General features: G+C 42.8%; 2 protein-coding genes across 3 annotated transcripts in view; one reads left to right on the top strand and one right to left on the bottom strand.

Moving 5' to 3' along the window:
* Positions 1 to 18,108, top strand: part of MAF (MAF bZIP transcription factor) — a 364,562-nt gene extending 346,454 nt beyond the window's left edge. For both annotated transcript variants that reach the window (XM_060084396.1, XM_060084395.1), the window contains one exon: positions 17,381 to 18,108. In XM_060084396.1, the coding sequence (XP_059940379.1) occupies positions 17,381 to 17,411 (31 nt within the window). In that variant the 3' untranslated portion in view covers positions 17,412 to 18,108. The remainder of the gene's footprint in view (positions 1 to 17,380) is intronic.
* WWOX (WW domain containing oxidoreductase) overlaps positions 17,576 to 24,455 on the bottom strand; it is a 993,698-nt gene continuing 986,818 nt past the window's right edge. Inside the window, exon 9 of the mRNA XM_060084392.1 lies at positions 17,576 to 18,701. Coding sequence (XP_059940375.1) covers positions 18,513 to 18,701 — 189 coding nt within the window. The 3' untranslated portion in view covers positions 17,576 to 18,512. The remainder of the gene's footprint in view (positions 18,702 to 24,455) is intronic.

Genomic DNA, 24,455 nt, shown 5'->3' with positions numbered 1-24,455 from the left:
GGAAGGCTTGAGCCCCAAACCTCCATCTGTTGATAAAATTGGGTTAAGTATGTTTCTAAGAGCTTTCTCAGTTAACTCCTCCATGATCTAGACTGGATACTGGATGGTATCAGGACTCCAACTTTCTTTCTTTGTATGTTAGGGATTTTGTCGAGTCAATTAAGGAACATCCAAATTCTGGAATATTATGCAGGTGTTACCGCAAGTAGAGTTAATACCATGGAAATGTTCTTGTACAAAGTTTGTACACATGGAAGAGCTTAAGTGTTAGAGCAGGAAGCAAACGTGCCTATATTCATATCTCCCCATATTCATGGCTCGCCAACACAGACACTTTAATAGATCACAGTGCATTTTCTCTTTTTTAGGTGTGTACTGTCTACACAGTTATTTTAACACCATTATAATACTTTCTTTCCTCCTCTCTACTTTTTACAGTACGAGTACTCCTTTTATTGCTGGGTTGGAGTGAGCTCGTAGATAGAAAGACAGGCAGGCGGATGATGCCTGAGAGACAACTGATAATACATAGACAAAAGGCACACTCGAATCAAATGGGCAAAGTGTTTTCCTTCTGTGCTTGGTGCTGAGGCCACTGTCTTCTGGCCCGTGATGTAGGTCATTTTATTTCCACTTCTGTGGCTTTCAGGACCTAGAGTACAAACCCGTAGTGCTTCCTTCAGGTGCGTATCTGATATTCGCTTAGAACATAAAATTCAGCAAGAACTTACATCCTCTTTTCCCCTAGAAACCAGGTCGGAATACCAAAATGGTGCCATCTCCCACCCTCATCCTCACCCAGGTCATTAGTGTGCCTGATAGTGTGGGCTTTGAAGGTGTCGATATCCTGTCCTAGAAGAGCCCACTGGCAAAGAGCAAGCCCTGGGGATGGGGGGTGCTGTCTGAATGTCGCATCCAGGTGGGGACAGTGCCTTGGCTGCTCCTGCTCTTCTGCCTGGAAGCTATTTTCCCCCATTTTCCCAGAGGTCAAACTAATGTGACTACACAAAAGAACATGACATTTCTTATTTTAATTTGCTTTTTGGGTGACTTTTAAAATAGGTATTTGAACCATACCAGCCTGACAAAGTGCAGCCAGGTTTAGACAAGTGACAATTGTAAATTTGGGGCAAAGAAATAGGATAGAATGCAGCCCTACCCATAGCATTAGAAAAAGACATCACTGAGGGGAAGTGGGATCAGTAAAATGTGTTCACTTGACTTCACCCCCCCCCCAAAAAAAGGGCATCCAAGGATCTCAGGGGCCAACCTTGCTGTTAAATAAGTGCAATTTGTCCAGGAAAGTTGGGATATCATCTTAGAATATTAGCTTCAGAAAGGACAATCCACGATGGGAAACTGATATCCATTGCAAGCCTGTGTTAACCGTTGTCCCAGGCTTGATTGATTCCTTCATCTTTAAAAGCAACTACATGTTTTCTTTCTGCCGCTGCTGGTGGTACCCACAGAGGCAGCCCACCTTGGCCAGGCCAAAGGACAGAAGTCATGGCCAAATCAGGGCACCGCAAAGAGCTTCCCTTGTCATCACCTCCTTCTGCATCCATTCCTCAGAAAGGTTCTGTGCGATTCAGTTCTAGATAGTGAACTGTATAAGAACCAGGGATGTTTCTTAAAGCAAGGACTTCTCTACCAGTTCATTCAGGAAGCATAGGATTAAATGCTAACATTCTCACTAGGTGATTGATGTTTATCTCTTCAGAATGGAGGATCCGATGTCATGTTTTTATTATTTTACATTTTTTATAAATTATAAAATATATTTATATTTATATAAATATAAATATAATATTTATATTAAATACATTAATATTTAAATATATTGATATAATTTAATATTTATATTAAATATAAATATATTTATATTTAAATATGATAAATAGAATTATAAATTATTTTATAATTTTTTTCCCATTAGCAACTGTCCTGCAAATTGCTAACAGTCTCCTTAAGTTAGGTGGTAGGGCTGTGTACTTAACACTGCATGCTAGAGGTCTGTAAAAACAGAGTGAAATTAACACACAGGCTGTCTCTAGCTCAGAGGCGTGGAAATCCGCTCCTTCCAGGAGAAAGTGGATTGAGGGCCTGTCTCACCACAAGTTAAGGACAAAACCCAGGACCTTGCACCGTGAAATGGAGTGATGGAGTCCCCTTGGCCCATGTCACGCCCCGGCCCGCTGGCCACTCTTCTGATAGCTCAGTTAGCATACATACCCCAGGGCTCCAGCAACCAGCTTTCCTCAGTCCCCTGTCCACGGACGGATGGAGGTACCAACCGGCCTGCACGCTGCCCCATTGGTCCCCTCCTCACTGCCCAGCACAGAGCACTGGGCCCCCGGCTGCGGGCTGTTCATAATTTCCTGACGCTTTGATGGCTTCTGAGCTCTCCGCACTTTGAGGGGGCAGGCAGCACCCTCAAAGTGCGGAGCAAATTCCACAGACAACGGGAAGGGATCTCGAACTGCAGCTGTAGGGACGGGGCAGCTCTCTAAAAGGCCATCAGGGAGACACCCTGCAAAATACCTGTCCTCTGAGTGAGCGCTGGGTGCCCACAAAACTGTCCCGACAGTTGTGTTACTGTCACTGCTGTTTTCGTGGTTCCATCAAACCCTGTTTACCAGGGGGCAGGAGTGTCTAGAGGGGAGGAGTTTAAAATGACCCTTACTAAGCTGCTGTGGACCAGGTCCTGGAGGCGGCCTTTGTGCTGGCAAGGCCGTGTGACCTGTGTGCTGTAGCTCCGAGAGGGCAAACGATGCACCAGGATCACGCAGCCCAGTGGGTGAGGAGGGGCACGGAATGCGCCTGGTTGGGCTTCTTCTATCGCACTGTATTCGTTCTCCAAGAACATTCTGTTCTTGACCCCCGTTTTGATGAACGCCCACCTTGGCGTGACTCACCCCGCCCCATCTCAGATCCAGCACTGATGTTGCTGGAAGGAGAAATCGGGTCCACTTTGCACACGTCCAGGGGGCCCCGTTCTGATTGGAGTCTGTGTAAATGATCCTCCTCTTCCAACGGCCATAAAAGTGGTGGAAGGGGCCACGGAGAGAGCCCTGCAAGTGCCCACCCCGCCAGCACGACTACATTTGTCTCCCACGGCAAACTTCCTCGTGACTCAGCCTAAGTGGAACCATAAGAGAAAAGTTTACATGTTCAACCATAGCAAATACCGGCAGAGGGCCCTTCTCTTCTCCCCCTGAAACCTATCTTTGTGTATGTGTTAAAAAGTTAATGATCAAAGATGCCAACCACAGAAACGGGAATGAGCCACTGAAGAACCCTGGCAGGGTCTCAGGAATCACGAAAGCCAGTCTGAAAACTTGTGATCGCAGAAACGCGCTCAGGCCAGGTTGTGAAGATTCACTCTCGAGTGTTGAGAATTATTAGTGCATCTTCCTGTCCTGGAAGTCAAGGTCAGAGCAAGATCTGGTGAAGCCATTTCCCCTCAGTTTTATTGATGAAGCTTATGGTGCTGGTATCAGGGGATCACACTGATCTCGTTCTTACTTAGACTGATAGTGGGTGGATGAATTAGTTTGATATTTTTCTAGGTTATTCATATTTTCTTTCTAGATGCTGTACTTTGTATACTTTCTCCCAAATAGAAAGTAACAAAACTCAGTATTTTTAAAAATTGAAGTGTAGTTGATTTACACTGTTGTGTTAGTCTCAGGTATGCAGCAGAGTGATTCAGTTTTATATATATATATATATATATATATATATATATATAATGTATATATATTCTCCTTCGTATTCTTTTCCATTATAGGTTATTACAAGATATTGAATATAGTTCCCTTGCTGTTTATCTATTTTACATATAGTAGTGTGTATCGGTTAATACCAAACTCCGAATTTATCTCTCCCCCACTTTCCCCTGTGGTACCATAAGTTTGTTTTCTAATGTCTGCGATTCTATTTTTGTTTTGTAAATAAGTTCATTTGTATCATTTTTTTAGATTCCACATATAAGCGTTATCATGCTATTTGTCTTTGTCAGACTTACTTCACTTAGTATGATAATCTCTAGGTCCATCCATGTTGCCGCAAATGGCATTATTTCATTCTTGTTTATGGCTGAGTAGTATTCCATTGTATATATGTACCCCATCTTCTTTATCCATTCCTTTGTTGATGGACATTTAGGTTGCTTCCAGGTCTTGGCTATTGTAACTAGTGCTGCAGTGAACATTGGGGTGCATGCATCTATTCAAATTAGAGTTTTCTCTGGATATATGCCCAGGAATGGGACTGCAGGATCATATGGTTAACTATTTTTAGTTTTTGGAAGAACCTTTGTACTGTTTGGCATAGTGGCTGCACCAATTTACATTCCCACTAACAGTGTAGGAGGGTTCCCACACTCTCTCCAGCATTTATTATTTGCAGACTTCTTGATGATGGCCATTCTGACTGGTGTGAGGTGATACCTCATTATAGTTTTAATATGCATTTCTCTAATAATTAGCGATGTTGAGCATCTTTTCATGTGCCTCTTGGCCTTCTGTATTTCTTCTTTGGAGATATGTCTATTAGGTCTTCTGCCCAGTTTTTGATTGGGTTGCTTGGGGTTTTTTTGATATTGAGCTGTATGAGCTGTTTGTGTATTTTGGAAGTAGTGCCTTGTCAGTTGCATCACTTGCAAGTATTTTCTGCCATTCTGTAGGTTGTCTTTTTGTTTTGTTGATGGTTTCCTTTCCTTTGCAAAAGCTTTTGATTACGTCCCATTTGTTTATTTTTGCTTTTATGTCCATTACTCTAAGAGATCCAAAAAACTATTGCTATGATTTATGTCTAAGAGTTTCTGCATATGTTTTCCTCTAGAATTTTTATAGTATCCTGTCTTACATTTTGGTCTTTAATCCATTTTGAGTTTATTTTTGTATATGGTGTTAGAGGATGTTCTAATTTCATGTTTTTACATGTAGCTGTCCAGTTTTCCTAGCACCACTTATGTATGTATATATGTATGTATTTATTTATTTTACATCTTTACTGGAGTATAATTGCTTTACAATGGTGTGTTAGTTTCTGCTTTATAACAAAGTGAATCAGTTATACGTATACATATGTTCCCATATCTCTTCCCTCTTGCGTCTCCCTCCCTCCCACCCTCCCTATCCCACCCCTCTAGGTGGTCACAAAGCACCGAGCTGATCTCCCTGTGCTATGCAGCTGCTCCCCACTAGCTATCTATTTTACGTTTGGTAAATAGATAGTGTATATATGTAGGTAGTGTATATATGTCCATGCCACTCTCTCGCTGTGTCACAGCTTACCCTTCCCCCTCCCCATATCCTCAAGTCCATTCTCTAGTAGGTCTGTGTCTTTATTCCTGTGTTACCCCTAGGTTCTTCATGACATTTTTTTTTCTTAAATTCCATATATTTGTGTTAGCATACGGTAATTGTCTTTCTCTTTCTGACTTACTTCACTCTGTATGACAGACTCTAGGTCTATCCACCTCATTACAAATAGCTCGATTTTGTTTCTTTTTATGGCTGAGTAATATTCCATTGTATATATGTAGCACCACTTATTGAAGAGACTTTCTTTTCTCTGTTGTATATTCTTGTCTCCTTTGTCATAGATTAATTGACCATAAGCACGTGGGTTTGTTTCTGAGCTTTCTGTCCTGTTTCATTTGTCTATGTATCTGTTTTTGTGTCAGTGCCATACTGTTTTGATTACTGTAGCTTTGTAGTATAGTCTGAAGTCAGGCAGCCTGATTCCTTCAGCTCTGTTCTTTCTCAAGATTGTTTTGGCTCTTCGGGGTCTTTTATGTCTCCATACAAATTAAAAAATTTCTTGTTCTGGTTCTGTGGGAAATACCATTGGCAATTTGATAGGGATTGCACTGAATCTGTAGATTGCCTTGGGTAGTATGATCATTTTAACAACATTGATTCTTCCAATCCGAGAACACGGTATATCTTTCCATCTGTTTGTGTCATCTTCAGTTTCTTTCATCAGTGTCTTATAGTTTTCAGAGTGCAGGTCTTTTGCCTCTTTTGGTAGGTTTATGCCTAGGTATTTTATTATTTTTGATGCGATGGTAAATGGAATCGTTTCCTTAATTTCTCTTTCTGATGTTTCATTGTTAGTGTATAGAAATGCAACTGATTTCTGTGTATTAACTTTGTACTGAATTTGTTGATGAGCTCTAGTAGTTTTCTGGTAGCGTCTTTAGGATTTCCTATGCATAGCATCATGTCATCTGCAAACAGTGACAGTTTTACTTCTTCTCTTCCAATCTGGACTCCTTTTCTTTTTCTTCTCTGATTACTGTGGCTAGGACTTCCAAAGCTATGTTGAACAAAAGTGGCAAGAGTGGGCATCCTTGCCTTGTTCCTGATCTTAGAGGAAATACTTTCAGCTTTTCACCATTGCGTATGATGGTTTGTCATATATGGCCTTTATTATGTTGAGGTATGTTCCCTCTATGCCCATTTTCTGAACAGTTTTTATCATAAATGGATGTTGAATTTTATCAAAAGCTTTTTCTGCATCTATTGAGATCATACAGTTTTCATCCTTCCATTTTTTAATGTGGTATATCACACTGACTGATTTACAGATATTGAAAAATCCTTGCATCCCTGAAATATGATCCTTTTAATGTATTGTTGGAGTTGGTTTGCTAGTATTTTGTTGAGGATTTTTGCATCTATGACCATCTGTGATATTGGCATGTAATTTTCTTTTGTTTGTCATATCTTTGTCTGGTTTTGGTCAGGGTGGCCTCAGAGAATGAGTTCAGAAGTGTTCCTCTGCAGTTTTTTGGAATAGTTTCAGAAAGATAGGTGTTAACTCATGTCTAAATGTTTGGTAGAATTCACCTGTGAAACCGTCTGGTCCTGGACTTTTGTTTGTTGGGAGTTTTTCAATTACTGATTCAATTTCAGTGCTGGTAATTGGTCTGTTCACATTTTCTATTTCTTTCTGGTTCAGTCTTGGGAGATTGTGCCTTTCTAAGAATTTGTCCATTTCTTCTACGTTGTCCATTTTACTGGCATAGAGTTGCTTGTAGTAGTCTCTTATGATCCTTTGTACTTCTGGGGTGTTGGTTGTAACTTCTCCATTTCTAATTTTATTGATTTGAGGGCTCTCCCTTTTTTTCTTGATGAGTCTGGCTAAAGATTTCTCAATTTTGTTTATCTTTTCAAAGAGCCAGCTTTTAGTTTCACCGGTCTTTGCTATTGTTAGTGTCGATTTCATTTGTTTCTGCTCTGATCTTTATGATTTCTTCCCTTCTACTAACTTTGGGTTTTGTTTGTTCTTCTTTCTCTAGTTGCTTTAGGTGTAAGCTTAGGTTGTGTACTTGAGCTTTTTCTTGTTTCCTGAGGTAAGCTTGTATTGGTATAAACTTGCCTCTTAGAACTGCTTTTGCTGCTAGGGGAAAAAAAAAATTTAAGTCCAAAGTATTCAGGTACCATCCAGATTCCCAAGAAAGAAGTTGCCTTCTGCACCCAGGATTTCTCTTTACTTAGTAGTTACAGTAATGCTGCTGATATTATTTTGTGTAAATATTTAAAAAATTTTTTTTTATTGGAGTGTAGTTGATTTACAATGTTGTGTTCGTTTCTGCTGTACAGCAAAGTGGATCGGTTATACATATACATATATCCACTCTTTGAGATTCTTTTCCCATATAGGTCACTACAGAGTATTTAGTAGAATTCCCTGTGCTATATCGTAGGTCCTTATTAGTTATCTATTTTATATATAGTAGCGTGTATATGTCAATCCCAATCTCCCAATTTATCCCTCCCCCTGTTTCCCCTCTGGTAACTGTAAGTTTATTTTCTACATCTGTGACTCTATTTCTGTTTTGTAAATAAGTTCATTTGTATCATTTTTTTAGATTCCACATATAAGCATTATCATATGCTATTTGTCATTGTCTGAGTTACTTCACTTAGTATGATAGTCTCTAGGCCCATCCATGTTGCTGCAAATGTCATTATTTCCTTCTTTTTTATGGTGAGTAATACTCCGTTATATATCTGTACCACACCTTATTTATCTATTCCTCTCTTGACAGACATTTAGGTTGCTTCCATGTCTTATAGCGCTGCTATGAACATTGGGGTGCATGTATCTTTTCAAATTAGAGTTTTCTCTAGATATATGCCCAGGAGTGGGATTGCTGGATCATATGGTAGCTCTAGTTTTAGTTTTTTAAGGAGCCTCCATACTGTTTTCCATGGTGGCTGTATCAATTTACATTCCCATCTACAGTGTAGGAGGGTTCCCTTTTCTCCACACCTTCTCCAGCATTTATTGTTTGTAACCTTTTTGGTGAGGGCCATTCTGACTGGTGTGAGGTGATACCTCGTTGTAATTTTGATTTGCGTTTCTCTGATAATTAGTCATGTCGAGCATCTTTTCACGTGCTTTTTGGCTATCTGTATGTCTTCTTTGGACATGTAAATATTTCTTTTAAGGTTTTTTGATGAGTATATTTATTTAGAACAGCATAAGACATATAACTTTACTTTTCTAACAATATGTTTTCTTAAAACTTTACATTAGCAGAGGTCGAGTAGATAAACAAAATCAATACTTCCATTTATCATTTGGTTCAAACTTTTAGCACGCAGTAATAAAACAAAAAGTGGAAAGGGACTTGGCGTCCATCCACGGTCTGGGTTCTGCACGAGCTGGGTGTGAGTGCTCAAGGTTAATAGGAGGGCACTGAGGTGGGGAGGTAAGAGTTATTCCGACCTTGGCAACACGTCAAACTGCCGCGGAGGAAAGGCTCTCGTGGAAAACTCACCTGGCCCAAGCCACGGGGAGGTGGTGTTTGTACACACACCGCAATGGAAGGTGTAATTCACAGAACCACCCAGTTACCTGAAACTATCCATTGACCCCATATAATCTACCTGCTTTTATTTTTCAAGTGTACTTTACTTTGTGAGATGCCGCCCTCAAATTCCCCACTCTGTTCCCATGGAACTTGAAAGCCATTTTGTTGGTGTCAGTGTGTCAGCCCAAGAGAACCTTCTGGAGGATCAATTACTGGACTCGAGTCAGCCCACAGCTGTGCAAGAATGCTTACAGAGGCAGCTGGGCACGTTTTATAAGCGTTGGCGTGTTCTGTGTTTGTTTTTATAACTTTTACTCTTTATAATGTAAGATGGCACACTTCCATTGTAGAAAATGCGGAAAATATGGATAGGCATAAAGAAAAAAGGCACCTACATTTCCTCTGCCCAGAGATAACCATTAGTAACACCTTACAGTTCTTTCTCTCAGTACATAATTTACATGCACAGAAACACGAATATATTTGTTTAACAAAACAGGATCATACCCTACAGATTCTTCCATAACCTACATTTTTCACCTCGTATGTTAAAAACATCATTTCAGTCAAGTAAATTTCTTCCACAGCATCATGGTAGTCAGCAAGTCCTGACCCCAGCTGTTGGACATTTAAATTGATATCAGGTTATTATAAATATTATTATTATGAATTATCATGGGTTTAAGAAAAATATTTCTCTTTGTCCCGGAGGACAGTACCATTTCCGTTAACAAACAGGTATCTTAAAAGAAACAGTGGCCTGTGTTCAAAGGGTTTGAAATGAAACCCAGTTAAATAGTTTGTTTTTAATAACAATACTTCTCTGATCCATTAGTATGTTAATGGAGTTTTTGAATTCCAAAACTCCTGACACGTCTATACACATACACATATACACAATCACATACACTATCATCTGGGAGAAATGCCCTGTTTTAGAGTTCTAAACTTTATAACTTGAATTTCTAAGTCCAAGTGTCTGGTTATTAATCATGTCATTGTGATTTTATTTATTTTAATATTTTATTTAAAATACTAATAATACCATTGTTACATTGAGATTTTATATATATGTGGTATGTATATATATGTGTGTGTATGTATATGTGTGTGTGTGTGTGTGTGTGTGTATATATATATGTATATGTATATGTATGTTGATTTTGTCCATGTCATTTACTTCTATGTTTTGACTGAAGCTGTGAAGGCTTTGGGAATATTTAGGGAGATTTAGGCAGGCTTCTAGAAGGTTCTAGAATCTAGCTCAAGAAACAGGATGGTCTGTCTGAAATTTTTCCTAAATCATCTGGGAAGGAACTGCTCAGCTTCTCTCCCTGAAATGAGCTTGAAAGCAGCCACTAATAAGAGTGGCTGCAAGGGCTTCCTCATCAGGTCCTTCGAATCTAGGCCACACCAGGTAAAATTCCCCGGGACCAAGTCTGAGGGCCAACCCTGCCTCAGCAAACCGGGCCGAGAATTCTGAACGTTTACCATCGTGGCCAAGAAAGTCTTCCGACTTTCTCAGTAGGTTCTGAGGCAGCTGAACAATGAACGCTATAGCATCTTCAAAGGCTGGCAAAACCAGCTGACCCAAAGTTTAGCTTGATTCTTTTGCATTCAGCCCTTTTTTATTTCGCTGACACAAGGCTCCTGCCCTCTTCTGTCTTGGTTCCAGAGGGAAGGAGTTTTCTATACCCGGGAACTTGCATAGGCAGCCCTGAGATTAATGCTGCCAAACACCGGATGGGCAGAGTATCTGGGGAAAATAAACGGGTCCACAGCAAGTGGGTAAAAACACACCTGTTCTTCTCCAAGAATACTCTTGGCAGGTATGAAAACTAGCCATGTGGGCAGCCCAGAAAACGTTTCTTGACAGTAGGTACCCAGAGCCTTAAAAATTCCCATATTGTTTGACCTTACATCCTCTTTGGAATCCAGGTTAAGAAAATAATCAAACTAGTCTCCCCCAATCTTATGCAATTATATTTATTAAAGCAATATACTAATGAAAATACAGTAATGGGGGAACCCTAGCTGTCCGATAACAGTAAAGGTTACTATGGTATACCTGTTTACTGAATGCAGGATCATAAAGGTATTAAAAGATGTATCGAGAATGTATTCAATTTAAAATATATAAAACTGTGTATGGAGTATAATCACAACTATATAAAACTGAAGCTAAAAAAAGATGCAAGTAAATTTTAAAATGCATTTATAAAAAGTGTGAAAGGTAATATATCATAACATTTACAGTGGTTGTCTCTGAGGGGTGGGACTTTGGGAATATTTGTTTTTCTGATGTTTTTCCCCAAGTTTAAATGCTGAGCATACATTTTAACTTTCTAATAAAAACAGCAAACAGCAATACATTTTGTAGAACAGAAAATTGTTCAGCAATTATTTCTAAGATCAACTGTCTTTAAATACAGTGATAGACTTTTTTTCCCCTGAAGCGATCTCAGAAGTCACCTTTAAAAGATATAGAGAAAGAATAAAACTACATTCGGGTAGATTACTAACGAACTCACACTTGTTCAGCTTAGAGGAATCTAGCCAATTGTGTGTATAGAAAATAAAACAAGGGAGAGATGAAGTTGGAGGGGTAAGAGAAACCACGAATGTATCGTGGGGTTGGGACATAGAAGCTCAGAGAGGTTAAGTTACTGGGACAACATCACACAGGAAGTGGTGGCCCCAGGATTGAAATATTTTCCTCACTGGTAAAAAGGGGACAGTGACATTTAATTCAAAATTCGTGAGATTTAAATGACCAAAACCAGCATTTCAGTTAAGTGTTTTGCACAAAGTATTGGTAAGGGCTCAGGAAATGATACTTTACCAAAGTGGACTTTCTCACCTAAGGTCCCCAGCATCAAACGAGAAACTGTCATGATTCCAAAGTGAAAGAACGAGCCCCTCATGGACCTCAAATAAAACCAGGAAAGTTGGAGGAAGGCACAGAGCCTCTTTAATCTGAATGAATGATGGAGAGCCTCTATTTGCATGGCCCTATTTCAAAAATTAAAAGAAACTTTTATTCTCTTACACCTAAGATACAGCAGGGCATGGCCTTATAAACAGATCGGTTTAGAAGCAAGACAGTCTTTCTGAGTGGTGTGGCTCATCTCATAAAAGCAGACAGCACTTCAGCTAGGGGGGAAGTACATAAGCCAGAATGAACCAAAGGGACTTAGGTGTTGGTTTTGGTCTTTGCCTGGCATTCAGATGGGGTCCATGTTGTGCTACAGTTGGTGACTGAAAAGGTAAAAAAAAGGCAGGACATTTACTGATTGAGTAATGTGGTAAAGATGTAGTGACATGGCTGAACTGATTTTTTCTACCCAAACCGAATGTAGACTCACCTGGAATTTCCATTCTAATTAAAACTGTGAACTTGGTCCAGTGGGAAAATGAGAGACAAAATGCTTATACTTTAAATAAGGAGACTGGCTGCTTGGGGGTATTTTATATAAATAGTTATAGATTGTGACAATAGGCAGTTAAAATGTTAAAAAAAGTTAAATAGCAACACCCAATGCTGATGAGGTTGTAAAAAACGAAACCAAAAAAAAAAAAAAAAAAAAAAACCCAGAAATATATACCTTCTGCTTCCTTTCCAGATCGCATATGGAAGTAAGTATGCAGCAAAAGCCAAATAAGAGCTCTTAGATTCAAGAGTTTTAGGGATGCCGATGTATGCTGGGGAGGAAAATTAATAGAAGAAAAAAGCTGTGTGCATAAAGATGCTAATTGAGCTGTTAGTTCTAACAGCAAAAACTAGAAATAACCTGAATATCCCAGAGTAGGAGTTTCCAAACGATGGCCCACCAGCAAGACGATATATGAGGCATCCATTAAAATAACTGAAAACTGAGAAAGGAGATAATTGGGGGGGGGGGAGATAAAAAGAAGGGCATGAAACCAAATAGTATGAAGCCTTGAAGGGTAATGAACAGAGATGAAAATCTCTGTTAGGATAGTGGTATTTGAGCCTGTCGTTTTCTTTTTAAAATTCACCTTTATTGTTAGTATAGCATCTCGTCAAGTAGACAGAATTCAGAGAAGTTTTTTCAGTCATCATGTGCATCATATTATGTGATATTATTTATTATTCTAAAATGAATTCCAACTAGTTTGGATATACGGAAAGGCACAAAAAGTTAACAGGGTAAATACTGCTCTTTTAGGTGTTTTAAAAAATGTAAACTTCTCCAAATGGTACCTGCTGGGGACCCGAACGGGCAGCCATTTTGCGAGCCAAGGCTTTCCGGCCCAGCGCTGACCTTAATGAAAGTAATCGGGCCTCCTTCATGGAAGTTCAAAACCAAACCACCCATCACCCCATTTTAAAGAGCAAAACCACAAGCCACAGCTTCAGTCATTGCCAGGGACGCTTCAGTTTCCTGTTTCCTATTGAAAAGTGGCAGAAAGGTCTCCCTTCATCAGCCGTGAAAGTGGAAACCGGCAGCCTTTGGGCTTTAAAGACACAGGGAAAATGACGGTAGAAACTCTGGCTCCCTCTTCCTGTCCTGAGCGGATTCTGTGGCCCTGGGGCAGTGGTGGAGGACTCTGGACATTGAGTCCATCGGAGGCTAAACCCAGGGGAAAGAAGGCCAGGTGCAGGCCTGTTTACAACCAGAACAGGAGAAAAGGTCTACGGGGCTGAAGCCAATATTGCTGGGTAAACGTCATGGACAGAATTTGTAGAGGCACCAGGAGTCGAAGCAGATCCCAGGCTTGGAGAGGAAGCCAAAGAGTCTTCCTTCGTGAATAATTCACCCATTGTATACGTTTATTTCTATGTATACTGGTGGTCTACAGGCCACCCTTGAAACAGTGGGATGCAGTGGGAGGCACATGGACCTGGAGGCGATAGCCCTGGATTCAGATGCTGACTCTGCTGCCACCAGCTAGGGGACCATGGAAAGGTCACTTATTTTATGCTTATCATCTGAGCATAAAGTAAGAAGGTGGGTATGATTTGCCTAGACTGGCAACTGGCACATAGTAGATGCTCAATAAATACTACCTGCAGGGCTTCCCTGGTGGCGCAGTGGTTGAGAGTCCGCCCGCCGATGCAGGGGACACGGGTTCGTGCCCCGGTCCGGGAGGATCCCACGTGCCGCGGAGCGGCTGGGCCCGTGAGCCATGGCCGCTGAGCCTGCGCGTCCGGAGCCTGTGCTCAAAAAAAAAAAAAGTACCTGCAAATAGTGGTATTGATGATGGAAAACTAGGTATATATTACATATATATTACATATGTATATACATATACTATATATATATATATATCATGACAGATGGTGAGCAGTAGTCCTGGGTTTAGAATAAGCTAACAAAGGAATGAGGCTTTATGCTACCCACTTGCTCACCTGTCCAGGAATTGCCCCACAGAATCAGCCAAAGAAGTAAGATGCATCTGGCAGGAGCAGTGGACCACAGGGACTGGCACCGTCTGACTGAGTGGATTCAGGGCATAATGGGTAAGAGGAGGCCTGGTTTTTGTTCTGGGGTCTCTGTTTATCAAGTAACCTGGAGAAGTGCTGGTAAAGTTGATTAGGACCTGTGTACCGTGAAGACTCCTATTGACCCAGGATATAAATTTTTTTCATAGCTCTAACTATGGTAGGGGTGTTACCCTAAACTTTGAATTTCCATAATGTGGCACTCCGTGTATGTTTGTTGGATGAATGATTGTATGAAGACTTCGTCTGACTTAGGGACCTTCTTTTTTTTTTTTTTTTAATTGACGTGTAGTTACTTTATAATGTTGTGTTAGTTTTCGGTGTATAGCAAGCTGATTCAGATCTATGTATTCTTTTTCATATTCTTTTCCATTACAGTTTATTATAAGACATTGAATATAGCTCCCTGTGCTCTACAGTAGGACCTTTTTGTTTATCTATTTTGTATATAGTAGTTTGTATATGCTAATCCCAAACTCCTCATTTATCTCTCCTACCCTCTCCTCTTTTCCCCTTTGGTAACCATAAATTTGGTTTCTCTGTGAGTCTGTTTCTGTTTTGTAAGTAAGTTCATTTGTATCATATTTTAGATTCCACGTATAAGTGATATCATAGGATATTTGCCTTTCTCTGACTTACTTCACTTAGTAAGATAATCTCTAGTTGCATCCATGTTGCTGCAAATGGCATTACTCCGCTCTTGTTTATGGCTGAGTAATACTCCATTGTATATATGTACCCCATCTTCTTTATCCATTCCTCTGTCGATGGACATTTAGGTTCCTTCCATGTCTCGGCTATTGTGAATAGTGCTGCAGTGAACACTGGGGTGCCTGTATCTTTCCGAATTATGGTTTTGTCTGGATATATGCCCAGGAGTGGGATTGCTAGATCATACGGCAACTTTATTTTTAGTTTTTTGAGGAATCTCCATACTGTTCTCCATAGTGGCTGCACCAATCTACATCCCACCAACAGTGTGGGAAGGTTTAAGGGAGCTTCCTGATTGAGGCGAATGCTTCCCTCCCCTGGTCAAGTTCCCTCACGCATCATCTTACCTCCTGATGCAGGATTCATGTGAGGCCTTAACGGTGCAAGGAGGTAGCAGGAGATGCTCCCCTGGTTCTCTGGTATTTTGAACATGACCTTGCCTGATGACACTCCGACATTTTTGTGCCGTGGCTTGACTCCCCCTTCACCAAATTCCTAATGCTGAGCTACAGTCAGACCCGTAATGTCACTTCTCTGCTCAGCCTGAGATGTTAAAACGGTGCCTCCTATTGGAAAGGACATTCTCAGCTTCTTGAAGGACCGGTGGCCTTGGTGCAGGGAAATGTGTGACTTTGAAAAGAAACAGGCCTGGGTGTGAACAGCAGCTCTATTACTTACGAGCTGTGTGAACAGTGGCAAGTTATGAAACCTCTTGGCCTCAGATTCTTTATCCATAAGACGGGAAGAGGAGGCTGCCTGGGAGGACCTTGGTCACATTAGACGTAATTTTGCAGCCTGCCTGGCACAGTGGGTGGCTTGCGTGCATTCTCACAAGGATGGGAATTATTTTCATGGACGTAATGCTCAGTCACCAACAATCATCCTTTCTTTCAAAGGTCATTTATTAAGCACCTTCTGTATAACAGGAATAGTTCAAGGCACGGGGGCCACAGTTGTGAACAAAACAGACAAATCTCAGAGAGTTTATATTATAGGAGGTGGAGAGAGAAAATAGTAAATAGACATACAACTTGCCCAATAGTATTAAGTGGCATGGAGAAAAATAAAGGGGAGGGGTGGGCAGATGGGGTGCCACTGTGAATGCAGTGGCCAGAATGTCACCTCATCAGAAAGGGAGAAACCAGAATGCAGTGTGGGAAGAAGCCATGCAGGTCTCTGGCAGAAAGCAATTCAGCAGAGGCAACAGCAAGTATAAAGTCCTTGAGTAGGGAGGTTGCTTGGCTTATTTCAGGAGCACAAGAAGGCTAGCGTGGCTAAATGCAGTGAGTGAAGAGAAGATGCTAGAACATGAAATCAGAAAGTCTGCTGTGGACCAGATTATGGGAGAATTCCTTGGCTATGGTAAAAAAAAAAAAAAAATTTGGACTTTAGTCAGTGAGATGAGCAGTTGTATCGGTTAGTGTTTGCTGTGTAACAAGTAACCCTGAAACTTTGTGGGTTAACATGACAAACATATTTTTTGCAGTTCTCTGGGTGGACTGGGGTATTTCTTCTCCTCTGGGTTGGCTCGGCTGGGGCTACATGGTCTGGGGTGGCCTCGCTTGCACGTCTAATGGGTAGTCTGCTGTTGGTTTGGGGAGCGTCCGTGTGGCTCGCGTTGCCCAGCCGGTTAACCCAGGCCCATTCGTAGGATGGTGGTTGCAGGATTCCAAATAGCAACAAAAAAGGGCAAGCCCAGTGCACAAGCACATTTTAAATTGGCCAAAGCAAGTCATGTGGCCAAGGCCAGAGTTAGAGGACCACCCAAGGTGTGGAGACTGGGAGGAGAATTACAATGGCCACGTTTGCAAATAGGCTACTGCAGAAGCACTGGAGGGTTTGGACCAGAAAAGTGACATTATCTGATGAATAGTTTGAAAGGCGCTATGACAAGAAGGATTTTGTGAAGGGCGAATATAGCCAGATGGGAGGACGTAGCCAGGCTATGGACCACTGGAAAGCACTGGTGTTTGACTGATCACAGAGCCAGAGGCCCAGAAATTCATGATGTTGTCTGGGCTGAAGCTGCCACTGTCAAGAGGAGGAACAGTGACACACACCCTCTGCCCCCACCTTCCTGGTATTTCAGCAAAAGCTTTCTCTCCACCTTGCCAAAGTGGCCTTTCTTACATCCCTGCAGGAATGGCCTGGAAACCACAGTGTAAGTGATAACAGGATGAGTGGGGTAGAGCCTCCAAACCACCCCCCTATTCTCCTAAGTAGAGATGGTTTCTAATCACCAAGAACTTGGTAGTTACAGGGGGAACAAACCATCAAGGGACTGAAATGATCCACGATCCATGATAACAAAACCTCTTAAGGCGAAATTAAGTGATAGTCACTTTTCTTTTTCTTTCTCTCTTCAACAGAAAATATGATGCTGGCATGCTAATTGCGTGAGACAACTCGGCCCACAGACAGCCACAAAGCACAAAAACGAAACAAAACTCAGAGAAGAAACGAGAATGGTGTTTTCCTGGCGTCTACAAGAAGCGCTTTATTTTTCCTCTAGATTGCTTTTCTAAAAAAACAAAACAAGACAAAAAACAAAACTGAAACAAACATTTAAAGGAACAAGACAAAAAACTTCAGGTGATACTATTCAAGCATGTTCTTTTATTAAGCGTAGGATGAGAGGAACAAGAGGACGTTGAAGCAGGATGCTGAACAGACACACTGAGGGGCTGTGAACCTCCACGATGGCGTTGTTTCTCGAAACTGTGAGTGAAGAATGGAGGGAACAGCTTTTTATCCCCCATCCCCAAAATATCCTGTAAGGGCGCAAGACTTCCTTTCCTGCCTGTCAAGGTATCTAGGGAATGATTTGCAAAATTTGTTTGTTATAATCGCTAAAGAATCTTTTGTATAGCTTTGGCCGGGGAGTCGGTGGACCAGTACTTGGCGACCCAGTCATTGTGTCTCTCCCACCCATTTCTAAGTGTCACCTCCGTCTTGGCTGGAACAAGGTTCAGAGGGTCCTCTCTCCAGTAGTTGCCAAGCCCACTCCGACTTGATCAGGCTGAAGGAAATGGTTATCTCCTGGATCAGTGCAGGAAGGATAAACACTGGCCTTTTTCTTCCCTAAATGAGAAAAAGCCAGCTCCTGGCTACAGTGTGGCCATGGAGGCTGTGCCTGGGGTGGGGGGGTGGGGCACCAGGCTGTCCTACACGGTGAGAATTGCTTGTGCTTCTACTGTGAGACGAAGAACCTACCAAGCAGCTAAGCTTCACTTTCAAACGGGAGCAGAGGGACCCAAGCGTACCCCAGCCCCAGAAGAGACGCATTGTTGTCCCTTTACCCCCAGAATTCCCTGCTTCCCATTGGTACCTAACATTTTTCGCTCTGTTGTGACTACTCTTATATCCTTGACTCTAGCGGATCTGGGTCGGAGGGACATGGAAAGCCCTGGGATGATAAGTTGGAAGGGGTCCAGCGTTGGCAGTTACGCCCGGGCGCTCGCGCATGGTGGGCGTGTGTGCTGATCCTTGCCGAGCGCCCACTTAGCCGGACGGGCTGCCAAGTCCTTCCTGGATCAGCCTCTCGCTGAGCGCCCACAGGGCCCGGGCCGTGTCTTCACTCTGGGCTTCCGTCGAGGGCATGCAGCGGCAGCAGTTGTTGAAGTACATCCCTCCCAGACCCTCCAGTTCTGGAGCGGCAGCGCAGTAGACGGTGGTGGCGGCTCCTTGTTGCTAGAAAGCAAAGAACAAAGACCACAGAACATTTTTTTTAAAGAAAAGAGGTGATGGAATGACTTTCTTCTAACTGGGAATGAGCAAGAGTCTCTCCCCACCTGGTTCAGATGCATCTGGATCTCAGCACGGCCGAGGGTACTGAAGTCAAAGCACACGACTGTAAAAGGTATGATGGGACCGTCCTGGGAAAACGAGTTCATAGACTCCACTCGTAAAGCCAGTGTGACTTTTTACACCTCATATAGGAAAAGGCTTTGAAAACAGACACGTCTATCAGTTAATCAATCACATTAGATGTCTCTTCTGAGCAACGAGAAGAAGATGGGATCCTTTTGAATACACGAGAACAAATTCATCCAACTTCCTCACTTCTCAACGCTTAATGTCATTTGACACCGAGAAGTTTCTAGAAACTTCTCTCTGAACTAAACCAACCACTCTAATCACGGCCCATCAGGTAGACAACCAAGCTGGACTGGTGCCAGATTTTTCCTTATTCGTTGCCCATGGGGCTGCTAGAGGAAGGGTTCGTGATGCTGTTAAAATGTTTGAGACACACATATTCGCCCACCATCACACATGCCTCATGCAGACACATTTGTGAATTTATCCTTATCCTGGAGACCTTTTTAGAAGTGTCATATTCAGCCCATACTTGCAACGGGACAGTGGCTTGGGGCACCATGTCCTCCCAGCCCCCTTCAAAATGCAAGTTGTAATGAGTGCAGTTGATCACTTCTGATTGACCTTTTGAGTAGCAGTTGGCGCTGTGGCTAGGGGGTGTGTGTGCCAATGGGGCACCATATCATCTGGGCTGACAGTACTGTCAGGGATGCCAAAAAGAGGGCAAGAAATCACTTTGCTTTGCAAAAGCCATAATTAAACATAATAGGCTGGTGTTCATGGGGGGAACTGTCGGCACGGCTCTCATTTGAAACCCATACAGTGTATCTGGCGTCTTATGAGTATTTATGTGCATCACAGCCCTTGCTGCATCAACTAATTATCAGTTGACAGAGGAGGGGGGTGGGAGGCAGAGGAGAATGGAGAAAGATAACTGGGGATAAGGTCAACATGAAGAAAACATTAAGGACGTCTAATTGCGAGGGAAATGAGTTTCCATCCCCACCCAAAAGCTTACTCTGTTTCTCCCCCTACAGGGTGTAAACTGTGCCCAAGCAGAGAGCTTACTGGAGACCATCCCCCCCATAGGGTTTGGTTTGCATTCACCGTGGTTGTTCCGTACAGCCATCGGGCGACAAGGTCATTCTGAGAATCAAGGTCTCAAGGTATTATGACTAGGGAAGTACTATAAAGTAGACTTGGGGTTTTTGTTGCAGGGGGGCGGGGGGACATTTATTGAATTTGTCTGAAAACCAAATGGTCAAATACATTGAAGTGACATGCTTGTGCAGAGGAGGGTGGTGTGAAGTGGGAATGGGATACCTGAGTTCTGATAATAACGGGCTGCTTGACTGTATTGGACAAGGCCCTTTGGTCCAAAATTTGAGCCCCTGACATGACTTTGCTTTAATGAAATAGTCACCGGTGTGTTATTTCCCCAGCCCTGTCACCCATGCCCACTCCCCAGACAGCCAACTGTTTATTTTTTTGGGTTCATCTGTTTCTTTTCAAATGGATTTGTGTGGCTCAGGTCTAATGGACATAAGCCCATGTCATCCAAATTTCCTTTCGCTGAATTATTATTCCTAATAACCCTTAGCTTAGCACATTTATCTAATGAAGTTCCAGTGGCTTATCTGACTCCCCCCTGCATCCCATGTGGGGAAAAAAGGCAAGCAAAGCACCTGTAAAGACAAATGGAAGAGCTGAGATGCTCATCTCGCCAACCCAAGCAAATATCATCTTGGCCTCAATTCTTAGCAGATGTCAGGTGGAGATGGTGTTTTGAATAATTTTCTGGATATCTGTTTTCGATTTCCATTTTACTTTGCAACTGCCCAAACCACCAAAGAGTGGTCAGGGCCCTTGGCATCAGCTCTCAAGTGGTGGGAGAAGCCAGTCAGCTCATCCCTAAATCCAGGCTCCCTTAACCCCACCCCAGGGCGGTTACAGTATCAGCATTCATACATCACAACAAACTGGCTTCTCACAGCTCCACCAATCCTGAGAAAAGATCAAAGTTGGCCACTTGGGAAAGCAACAAACGGAATTCTTCCAAACCCAGCGTAATCTTTTGCCACTCTGACCTTCTAAAATGATACCATGCTGCACTCTCTTGCATTGTTGGAATGGTATTTTTGCAGAGAAATTCTGCGCTTACATTGATTCAGAATCGAGTTGATGAGGGAGCCGGGGGGCATGCATTTTCCCTCCACGGAATGTGAAAGCAATTGCAATCGACCTCATTTCATGTAAACCGCCACTTGGCTATCACGCTGACAACCATAAAGTTGAGTAAAGCCCAATCTTTTATCAAGGGCTGGCTTTGATTCCTTTGCCACGAGGCTCAGGGCGATACACAATTTAAATCTCATCACCGGCGGTGCTGACTCTGTAGAAGAACACATACAGCAGGGCACCTGAAAGCAAAGACCACCTTTTCCACTCCGAAGATCAACTGTGCACATCTGGCAAAGAAAGACCGGACAGTGAAGTAGTGACCGCATCTTTTCATCCCAAGCCCACGACCCTTTCGGCTTCTCAGGGAATGCTCTTTTCACCTGCACCCATGGCAGCCTCTGAGTGACATCTGTATAGGGTCAGATGGGATGACGGTTTAATAACAAGTTCTAATTTTGGGTTTATCAGCTTTTCGGCCTATCACCAGAATGAGATGGAGCCCCATTAGGAAATTTCATTAGTAAATAAGCTGGTACTGCTGATACAAGATAAAACATTTTTAAACTGATAGAAGAAAAATTTTTCAAGAGCACTTTCATCACCACCAAATGACTTTCATGCCACTTTGGGGGGCATCCATCTGTAATCCAGAAAAAAATGAAAGAGCCCTATCAAGGAAATGATGTTACCAACCCTTATAAGATATCTGCCTTGCTAGTTGGGACCACTGCTGACTGATCCGTCGTGATGAGATAAGAGCAGTATCTTGACATATAAACACTGGCTGGAGCTGTGGGTTCCCCTCAGTGACTTTTTGAAGAACAAACTCACGGGAAGCCTGGAGGCTGCCTGCCATTGCTGATCACGGGAACTGGGGTGGCGACTCTGTCCTGTAGCAGCGGCAGTGAGTTAGGGCGTGGATCGCACGGGGCTGAGGATTTCTGGGAAGCCCAGTAGAATCTTTATTCACGCCTGAATGCCATTTCTGATTTAGTCAAACATTTGCGAGCTGCCAAAGGAGAACTACACCATCAATCTTTATAAGGGTCTGTAAAATTACCCAGGATTCTTGTTTGGGATTAAGTTAAGAGCATCTGGGTAATAAGGGGGTTCATCATTCTCTTTCAGAAATCATTGGTCGGACCAGCGGCACAATCTTCAACTACAGAAAGGTGGGATTTAGAAAGCAGTTCCTGTTCATTTATCGTTGGGGCCCTGAGATCTAAACCCTCCATCCTTCTAAAGCCCTAGGTTGGGATGAAATGGTGACGTAGCCACATTTCATCAACATTTACTTGATAACCACTAGCCCTCAATGTGCAGCTGTCCACACGGACTCCGAATGAATATTGACTCTTTGCAAGAGAAAGGTACAGGGGTTTCTGATCAACAATCTAAGCTTAAGGAAAAATCCACCCATGTGTTAATATTTGTAATGCATTGGTAGGTACTCTAATATGACTTACATTTTAATAAGGACCCATGTTACACAATTACGTTTAGTTTTCAGGTTTCTCTACTTTTAAAATGCATGCTTCTTTTTAAAAAGAAAGGATAAATTCCTGTCTTAAATAAGATTTAACTCTGAGACATAAAAAAGTAGACACACCACCATGGGATATCTGTATATTCAATGATTTTGAGAGTAGCAGATGTTCTAAGATTGCTTTCCTACAGACACGTCGGTATCAGGACACTGCACAGCAAATGTTGAGTGAATCAGTCTATGCAGAAAGTGGAGTTGAGAAAGGGAAGGCAGCACAGAACTTACACTGGACTTGGAACCCCAAGGGCAGGGAAGGAGAACTTGCCTACTGGAAGCGGGCAGTGATGACTGTGCTGAATTCCCGGGACAAAGAAGTTTGCAGGTGTCACAGGAAGAGAAGACAGGTGCCTCTTTGAACCCTCAAAGCTTTCCCTGTTACTCATCTGGGGTCTGTGAGGCAAAGCAAACGATTTCCAAATGCAGGACTGACGCAACGCCCCGGTGAGTACAGCAGAATCAGTTACCCCGGAGCCTCGGTGGAGATGGGGCAGTGAATGCAGGGGCCATAGGTGGGCCAGATGGCCGCCCTCTCAGTCTCTTCACATCTCCCAATAACCCTCCCCAAAGAGAGTTTGCAGCTACCCTACTGGAAACGTGCGACGCGGTGTCTCAGGGTTCATCTCCTGAGGCTGGGGTGCTTGGAGCACAGCTGTTCCTGAGCAATAGGACGGTTTAAATCTCTGATTTGAGAGAAAAAACCAAAGCAATCTGCTCCAAAAGGTTACGCGTTCCTTACTCACCATCTGAGAACCACCTTTTAAGCCGACAGGTGAGCCACCTATTCTGTTAGTTCATAGAGCAATGCAGCTTATGCAGGCGTGAGGCTCAAGGGCCTCCCTGCTCGTGTGACCACAACCAACCCCTGGCCCTCCTGCCTGGGTGTGGAATGAATGCAAATCAATAACATACCAAATTCCACCAAAATGACGCGAGACCAGCGACGACACAGAACGTGCCTCGAAAGGACCCTTTTCCTCCACCCTGTTGAGCTTTTCCAGTGAGTCATTGCATACGGGGACTGTTTAAGTGGGGACGATGGCCAGCATCTACTGCGAGCTTGCCATCCCCCTGGCACTGTGCAGAAAGCTCTGTAAGCACCAGACTCTAACCCGCACACAGCTCTACCAGCCAGGGACAATCATTATCCCCGTTTACGGGGAAGCCTACTTAGTACCTGAGCTCAAAAGCAACTCGTCCAAAGCCACACAGATCATCACACAGGTTGCCCCTCCGGAATCCACGCCAGACGCAGTACAAAACCTCCTTCCCAAACTTGCGACACACATTCGCAGGCTGCGCGTTCCCTGCGTCTCCCGTTTGGCTGAAGCTACCTTAGGAGGAGTCTTCCTTCCCTCCTCAGCCAGGCCACGTCTGGCCGAAAATTAAATGGAGGGGCTGTACGTTTACCTTTTAAAACACGGGCTGTCATGTGCTCACCTGAGAAATGCTGGGAGGAGATTTTCCCATTGTTGATTTAGGCAGTGAACGAAATGGACATTATATCCATCTGGATTAACAAAAATGAAGACCCAGTGCCACCTCAGAAGATCCAATGGCAAGTGACCCTTAACAAAACCATCACCTGATTCAAAATGCCACCTCCAGGTGCCAGATGCGACCAGCTGTGAACCTACTACTCTTGGACGATCGACTTTTTTTCAAAGCGTGAACGGAACCACATCAAAACCAGTGAAACCCCGAGCAATCTCCATCTTACAACTTCACACACGTGTACAATGAATATGGCCTTTTGGAGGATAGTATCTGACACATTACATCAGGTTTGGAGAGGAAACTGATCCACCTCCCTCTCCTGCCCTCCCCCAATTAATTCCTGAAAAATTAATTCCTGCAAATTCCTAAGAAGTGATTCCTACCAAGGCGCCAAACAATATAGGCTT

The sequence above is a fragment of the Mesoplodon densirostris genome, chromosome 19 (genome assembly GCF_025265405.1).
Source record: "Mesoplodon densirostris isolate mMesDen1 chromosome 19, mMesDen1 primary haplotype, whole genome shotgun sequence".
Taxonomy (NCBI): Eukaryota; Metazoa; Chordata; class Mammalia; order Artiodactyla; family Ziphiidae; genus Mesoplodon; species Mesoplodon densirostris.
Note: the sequence above shows the minus strand (reverse complement) of the source record. Positions and strands in the feature narration are given on the sequence as shown.